Source organism: Echinops telfairi, unplaced genomic scaffold (genome assembly GCF_000313985.2).
Source record: "Echinops telfairi isolate 266 unplaced genomic scaffold, ASM31398v2 ScPeMD7_22;HRSCAF=79, whole genome shotgun sequence".
In the NCBI taxonomy this organism is placed as follows: domain Eukaryota; kingdom Metazoa; phylum Chordata; class Mammalia; order Afrosoricida; family Tenrecidae; genus Echinops; species Echinops telfairi.
In genome coordinates this window covers 163,040-171,699 of record NW_022103919.1, presented here as the reverse complement: position 1 = coordinate 171,699, position 8,660 = coordinate 163,040, and the positions used below count along the sequence as shown (strand labels likewise).

At 41.6% G+C, this 8,660-nt stretch overlaps 1 protein-coding gene across 2 annotated transcripts in view; it reads left to right on the top strand.

The window, feature by feature from the left end:
- The window catches only part of MAPKAP1 (MAPK associated protein 1), a 301,918-nt gene that overhangs the window by 250,676 nt on the left and 42,582 nt on the right, over nt 1-8,660 (top strand). For both annotated transcript variants that reach the window (XM_004713308.4, XM_004713307.4), the window contains one exon: nt 1,074-1,214. In XM_004713308.4, the coding sequence (XP_004713365.1) occupies nt 1,074-1,214 (141 nt within the window). The remainder of the gene's footprint in view (nt 1-1,073; nt 1,215-8,660) is intronic.

Below are 8,660 nucleotides of genomic sequence, written 5' to 3'. Positions count from 1 at the left end.
AAGATATGACAAAATAATAATTTATAAATCATCAAGGGTTCATGAGGGAGGGGGCAACATGGAGGGAGTGGGAAAAAGTGAGCTGATGCCAGGGGCTTAAGTGGAGAGCAAATGTTTAGAGAATGATGAGGGCAATGAATGTAGAAATGTGCTTTACACAATTGATGTATGTGTGGATTGTGATAAAGAGTTGTATGAGCCCCAAATAAAATGATTTTTAAGAAAAGAAAGGTAAAAAAATGTATGAATGTGCTTGACACGATGGATGTGTAGATTGTGATAAGAGTTGTACCAGCCCCCAAGAAATGACTTTAAAAAAGACTGGAAAATTATATTTCAGCCATAGGCTGTCTTGGTTGTTTGGTGGCAGATAGGGGGAGTGTGCTTGATTTGGGAAGCCAGGGAAGAATTTTTTTTTACCGGTCTTTTTGTTTTTCCCCAATTTTAATATCAGAGTATTTTGCATAAGCAAGGCTCTCACTAAGTACTTGATGAGTTAAGGGAATGATCCCGGCTTTAGAAAGCAGAATCAGGTTGCACAGAGAACCCGGTGGCTGGAAGGCCAGTGAAGAATGTTAGAGCCTAACATTCAACCTCAGAATGCTCAAGACTGCACCAATGTGGTGTCTGGGGTACAGCGCAGGAAGCTATTACACAGATGGTGTTTGGGGATCTTGTAAAGGAGAATAATTATGCAAAGAATATGGTTTATTTTTATAATCAGCGAATCGGTATTAGAAAAAAGATACAAGAAATGTGACTGCTCAGATGCTTGTGGGTTTGACTTAGCACTTGTTGAAACCAGGAGCTTCCTTCTGGCAGGCTGGCGTTTTACTGTCCTGACCAGCCAAGAGCCTGCCACAGTATAGACAGTGTTTGTGGAATTAATTGTAGAATGATTAATATGTTAGCATTCGCTGTTTACTGGAATGGCATTATTAAGTCATCGCTCAGCCTTTCTTCTCCAAATTAAATAGCCCATATTATTTTAATTCATCCCAAAGCATTTTAAGCAGACACCATTTGCCAAGCCTCATGTATCTTTATGTGTTAAAGTGCTTTTTCCTCCCCAGGTTCAAGGGCAGACGGGACTTTTGAGGAGGATTCACAAATCGACATAGCTACAGTACAAGATATGCTTAGCAGCCACCATTACAAATCATTCAAAGTCAGCATGATCCACAGACTACGATTCACAACCGATGTACAGTTAGGTAAGTACGTGAACAGCTGATGAACCGAACTTTCTGTCAGTAATCCACCTAGAACTAGGGAAAGAACGGCATACAACTTTTGCATGACCTGAGTGACTAAAGGGATTTGTTTTCACAGAAAGTGTTTAGACAATGAAATTTGAATACAGCCTCTTCCCCACTCGAGTGCTCTCTTTTACCCTTTCTTATGAAGCAGGAGATTGGAAATAGAATTAGCTTAAGACTCTGCAAATGGACTGACTTCTGTGAAGTTCCGTTCTTCTTTTCATTCTCTAATTCTCCTAAGGGCTTTCCTTACAACCACTTTTTAACGTTACCTTTGGCCTTTTCTTCCTCCGTGAACGCATTGCTTATTCATTCATGACTTTACTCACGAAGCCTTTTAACAATCTTGGGAATTATATTTGAATGTTCCCCCAGATAATCTGGAACTCATTTATTTTAAACTCATATTTGGGATTAGTTTCTCATTAAATGCTTAATTTCTGTTTTGACATAAACTTAGCAGGAGTACCCTACTAATCATTATGTTATTATTACCTTATTGTTATCATCATCATCATCATCACCATAATGGCTACCATGTACGGGCATCTGCTATGCTCAATGCAGGCTGTCGCTACAGCAGGAACTTGTATGAGTTAGTTGGTTTGTTTTTCCTATGGAGTCGGCACATGTGCTTTACAACTAGGGTGAGTGCTATCTACCCCAAACACAGACATTTTTACTGCCCCAAGTAGCAAAGAATCTAAGTGGGGTACAGAGAGGTGCCATCTCATGTCTAACCCCACACACAGTACAGGGGGGGGGTGTCAGGAGTGGAGCTCTGGTCTGAACTAAGGCTTGCCAATTGTACACTTCTCATAAATGCTTTGTATGTGTCTCACAATACAAATCTTTCCTAGTGTCAGCATTAAAGGCAGGTGGGTTTTTTCTGTTAACGGACTTTGTTTATGTGATTGTTTGCCATCTTCTGACTGCTCTCATTTAGGGTTCTGCTTCTGTCATTTAAGAGACAGAGAGACCTGAACCCCACATCCTGTGGGCATCAGAAACAGGCAGTAGGAACATTCCCTGGCTTAGCCAAGTTCAAATGAAAAGGAGTAGAGAGGTTATACTGGGTAATTATTTGAACTGGAAGGATGGAGAGTAAGGAAGAACATTATTCACATTTCCTTTCATGCTTTACAGAGCCACCCCATGTACTCTCAGCAGAGGGTTTTTAGGCCTGTTTGTGGCGTTTGGGGCACGTTCTCTAGGATAGGTCATCTGCAGATACTGGTGGCCATTTTGTCACTTACTCCTGCAGAGCAACATCCCAGAAAACAGCACACCCACCTGTCTTTAGCCTACTGTGAAGCTTACCACCACACGGCAAACAGTGCCATTGCAAATAAGATCTTTAATTTTGTCAGATTTCATACCGCACATAACCTTTTAAAGGCACAACCTGCCCAAATATTGCTGATTTTTAATAAGCCTCAAACATTCCTTCCTTATATAACCTGAAAGTACAAGTTAGGAAGTAGAAATGGTTCTGAGAATCACAACTGGTTTAAATTGTGACTACCAATAACCAGCTATATAGTGGAAGGCAAAAGTCTTATTAATGTTCTAAGACTCAGTTCCACTCTCTTTAAATGGGAATATAAGTAACGTCAATGTACTAGAATTTCTGTGGGGAAAGAAAGTACTATCTGCAAAGCACTGAGCACAGGGGCTGACCATTGGTTAGCATTCGGTAGGGGAGAAGCGCCATAGAATAGCGCTTAGATGACAGACTCAGGAGTTTTAAGGTTAGACTGAAATCTAACTTGTTTACTAGCCTTGTCACCATGGGCAAATAATTTGTAACCTGAGTTTCTTCATTTTTCAAATGGAGATGGTAATAGGCCCTATCTTATAGATTGGTTAATTAAGAAAAGAAAATGTAGCAACATTCGCAGAACACTTAGAAAGATGCTGGGCACAGAGTAAGTGTTCTGTAAATATTAGCTGCCAGGACACTGGTGATTCCAACAGGATAGATACAGTAGTTGAATTAGCACCCAGTACCCTTGAACTCCACCACTCACCTGTCAGTTCATTGTACAATGGTGACTTCCATGCTGCTGTGATACTAGAAATTATGCACTGCTATTTCACATGCCAACAGGATCACCTGTAGCAGACAGGTTTTGGCAGAATTCATAGCCTAAGACAAACTAGGAAGAAGGAAAAGTGGGAATTCCAGAACACGTGATTATGTCATGTGGAACTATCCATAGACCAAGATCAATCGTTTGAACAGAAAAGGGGGCACATACTGCCATGGGTTCAAATCAGGAAAGGTATGTGTCAGGGTTGTATTCTTCTGCCTTACTTAATTCAGTCTGTATGCTGAGCAAATAATCTGAGAAGGTAGACTCTGAAGAATGGAACATCGGGATTGAAGAAAAATGATTAAGAGCCTGTGATATGCAGATGAATACAATCTAGCTTCTGAAAGTTAGAGATCATGAAGTTCTTACTGGTGAAGGTCAAAATCGACAATCTTCAGTCTGGATTGTAGCTCAACATCAAACAAAATCCTTACATAGACCAATAAGCAAAACCATGAATAAAAAGCAAAAGGATTGAATTCATCTGGAATTTCATTTTACTTGGATACACAGTCTACACTCTTGGAAGCAGCAGGAAATCGAACCGTGCATTATATTGGACAAATCATCTGCAAATCACCCACTCATTATTTATTTATTTATTTAACCTTTAATTGTGAATTGGGTAGTGATTAACAAATGGTACCCTTTGTTTCCTACAAGAGAGTACGCCCCATCCACCACCCATCCCCCGCCAAAAAAATTAAAAAACGGCTCTGTTGGGCAGAACTTATGTATTTTTCCCTCCAGGCAAGCATTGAGCAGTTCACTCTGAGTTTGTGAACTGCTGTGGCATTGTAGTGAACCCAGTGTTGTGTTGTGTAGTGAACCCAGTGGTGTTGCCTGGGAAGGTTCTCTTTGGTCACAGTGAATTTTTCGTAAATGCAGTTTCACTCAAGCTTCGTTTTTGTGATGGCCGATTTTAAAAAACGAGTTTGAGTTTTGTTCCACATTTTTTCCCCACTCTATACAGATCCTTCTAATGTGATCCTTTTTGAAGCACTTAATGGGAGTCTAGTGCCATGTGGTTCTTTTGATCTCAGCGTTGTGGAAATTGATATTTGCGTGATATGTTAGACTCGTGATTTCCAAGTGGCTTTCGATTTTTATCACTCTCCTTTCCTCCGAGTGGGGAGAAACCAATAGCCGCCCCTTTGATGGCAGCTCCTGAGCCAAAAGACCTTTAGAGTGTTAACAAGCAAAATCGTCACTTTAAAGGCCAAGCCGTGTCTGGCCCAAGCCATGCTATTTTTTTTTAATCACCTCATATGCATAGGAAAGCTGAACAATGAATAAGGAAGACTAAGAATTGATGCTTTTGAACTGGGCTATTGGTGATCCAAGACCAAGCAAATCTGTCTTCTTAGAAGCAAGGAGGATCGCAAGACTTGGTTTCAGATACTTTGGGTTGGGTTGAGTTCCTATCCTAGAGAATGACATCATGCTTTTTAAAGCAGACAGTCCGTGAAAAAGAAGACTGTCAGTGAAATGGGTTCACACAGTGTCTGCAACAGTTGGCCCAAGCATCCTCACAATTGGTGCCGGGCTAGGCAGTGTTTTGTTCTGTTTTTGACTGTAAGTCAGAATCAGTTTGCTAGCACTTAAGAACAATTTTGAACCAAAACACAAACCCTACCTCTTTTTAGCAGTCTTATTGGCATGTAATTGTCCTAGAACCTACCTTCTATTCTTTTCTCTACCTGTTCTTTTCCTCTTCTCTCTCAAAGAATCTTAAGCATCTAAAATGGTAAGACTTAACATATTTCATGTTTACTCCTAAAACAAAATTATTTATTGTTCTTTCTGGAGCTACTGTTCCTGGTGTACTTATAGAAATAAAAATAGGAAAGCTACTCAAAAAGAAGCCAGACCCAAAAGAGTGCATAGTGTATGATTCTGTTTATGTAATGTTCAAAAATAAGGACAATTTTTAAAAAAAGACAATTTAAGGGTAAATAGTAAAGAAAGTAGTTTCTGGCGCTCAGAGAGTAGTCGTTGCTGGAGAGTAGCCAGGCACCACTACCAACGGGGAGGTGGGTTAGATTCTATTTCTTTGTCTATTATGTAGGTAAACGAACTTTGTGGAAAATTAAATTAACACACACACCTCCAAACTCAAGGCCATTGAGTCATTTCTGACTTGGTGCAACCCTATAGAACTGTCCCTCAGGGTTTCTGAGGCTCTTAGCAGAAGTCTAAAGCCTCATCTTTCTCCCTTCGAGCAGCTGGTGCTTTCGAACTGATGTCCTTGTGATGAGCAGCCTAACATGTAGTCCACTACACCATCAGGGCTCCACACATCCATATATGTATTTCCTATGTATATATATTTTCAAAATAGCAATGCTACTCAGACATCCTATTAGTTTTCCAGCAGCCTTTAACCAATAACAAAGGGTCTTGCCTTTTTTCTGAGCAGGACTAGTTTTAGGAAGCCCAAGAAGTGGCTAGATGGCAGTCGAGACAAAGGTCCAAGGTGAAGATTTCCCCAGGTGAGCATACAGCAAACCCATCTCTGATGGATCCCTAAAGGTAGAAAGTGACTCATTCAAAAATACTAAAGGTCATGAACTTCCCCCATGTCTTTCACAATCAAACTATTCATCAGATCTGACAAATGAGTGGGTTTCCAAAAACTGGTGGAAAAATAGAATTTAAAAATAATGGAAGTTTCCAACAAGCTTTTCACAGCCCCCTCATTTATTTTTAGCCCCCGCATTTTTAAAACGGGAAAAAGCTCACAAAAGAATCTGTGGAAAGAGCCCCAAGCTCTAGAATCAGTCAGGACTGAATCCAGATCCATCTTTACTGCTTCATTCTGGGCAAGTCCCTCCCTTCAAATCTTAGTTTTTGTCATGTGTATACTACGGGAAAATAATGAATGTTGACTCTTTAAGAGTGTATGACTCAAGAAAGTGTCAAAGAAGTAGAGTTCTAAAGGGTAGAAAATATGTAATCACATAACTGAGATTAGGGGAGGACTCTGTGAGCAGAGTTGCACTTGTAGCTGAGGAAGAAGTGCATGGTGGCAGTAGTGCAAACATCTCTCCCAAGAGCATTGATACTCAGGTGGGGCAATGGGAGGCCAAGTTTCAGGCATTTCCAGTAGCATACATGGCTCCCTCTAGTGGAGAGTGAAGCTCTGAGAAGCTTCTACAATGATTATTGTCAGAACATCTGTTTCAATCAATAAATTCAAGTTCAATATTTAATATTATAAGCAGAAACATCATTGGTGGGTCATAAGGGATTCTGTGACGATCAAGCTGTCTAGGAGCATGTGGGGAATAAATGAGCTCAACCTCCTGTTTTATAGTGAAGATCAGGGATGTAGTTTCAGACCCTATCTCCCTCCTTGCAAACCAAATCAAATCCTCTACCGAAGAACCTATAAGACAGAACAGAGCACCCCTGAGGGTTTCCAGGAGGTAGACTGCTCCGCCTTTCTCGCTGGGTCGGAGTAGCTGGTGGGTTCAAACTGAAAAGTGTTTTAGTTAGCAGCTGAGCACTTAACCACTGGGCCATCAGGGCTCTTTTCTTTCCTTGCAAAGCAGATGATAACCCTTCATTCTAACCACAATTTAAAAGAACTGTACACACCCATTCAGAAGTTCTTTCCCTCTGAAACAGAAGGTACCACAACGTGCAAGGCAGCGCTCCCTTTGTGAGCTCTCAAGTAAGCAGCTGGATTCTGAGATCAGTAAATAATTTATTTTATTTCAACTGACTAGCCAGGTGCTTCAGATCTTTCCTGACACTGATGGATGGTGCCCTCTGCTCATCCATCCTGTGTCAGTCAGAAGCAAAGGCTTCATGTGCCCCCTGTGGGAAGTCCTTCTAAGTGGTAAGTATCTGTGTGCGGCAAGTACCCAGCAGCCCTGCTGATTTCACAGAAAACTGCCCCAGAGCAGAGGGCTGCAGTCCCCAAGCGCTGAAGTGCCGTTACAGCTGCAGTGTCTCGTGACGGGGTCGCCATGTCCAGTGCTCCAGTTTTACCATCTGCCTTTTGTTTCTGAGAAAGTTAAGGGATAAGAGACTCAAACTTTGATCTGCAAGGCCTGAACGTAAACCCATTCTTTGCTATACTTTTCTATGATGAAAACTATTTTTAGTCATGAACTGCTGGCACATAGCAAGGAGCGCAGGTGGTGGGTTGGGTTAAGCACGGGACTGCTAATCAGAAGGACAGTGGTTTCAGCCCACCAGCTGCTCCGTCGGACGCACGTAGAACAGTCTGCTGTATACAAGGAACTTTCAATCCTGCTAACCTTATTAACCCTCATTATTTCCATTCCATGACAGAGAAAACTGAGGCTCGGAGTTATTAATAAGATAATGCTTACTGGCGCAAAAGTATCGTTGTGCCATTACCAGGTGCCGTTTAGTGGGTGTGAGCCATAGCGACCATAGTACAAAAGGAGGAAGCGCTGTCCTGTCCCGCACCATCCTCACAATTGTGCTTATGTTGGAAGCTCATTGTACCAACTACTGTGTCAGTTCATCTCCTGGAGGCTCTTCCTCTTTGTCACTGACCTTCCATTGACTTCTACAGAACCATTAGCATAATATTACCTCCTTTCCCCTCTACCTCTGACTTCAGGATAATTCAGTAGGATTTCCAATCCCAACAGAACTGGAACTGAAACCCATGCCTTCCATTGTACCACACATGCCTTAATCATTAATAACTTCCCTTCACAAAGGAAGTGATCACCTGTCGTAGATTAAAAGCAATAATCTGCCAATTCCTTTTCTCCCTCCCCTAAAGGGTAGCAGTATACTGCTGATCCCTTCTCTTTGGTGTTAGGTGCCACTCAGTGGCTCCTACTAACGGTTACACTGTGTCCAACATAACGAAACACTGCCCGCTCTTGGGCCATCTGCACAGCTGTTATATTTGAATCCATGGTGGCAGCCACTGTGCCAGTCCATTTTGTTGAAGTTCTTCCTTTTGTTGTTTTTGTCGTCGTTGACCCTTTAGTTTATCCAGCATGATAGCCTTCTCCAGAGGCTGGTCTCTCCTGATCATGTGTCCACAGTCCATGAGACAGTCTTGCCATCCTCTCCTCTAAGGAGAGTTCAGCTGTATTTCCTCCAACACAAAATTGTTCTTCTGGCAGCCCACGGTACTTTCAATATTCTTTGCCAACACTGTAATTCAAATTCATCAATTCTTCTCCTGTCTTCCATATTCATCATCTAGGGTTTGAATGCATATGAGGCCATTGAAAATCCCATGGCTGAAGTTCAGGCACACCTTAGTCCTCAAAGTGACTTTGCTCTGTAACACTGTAAATAAGTTTTG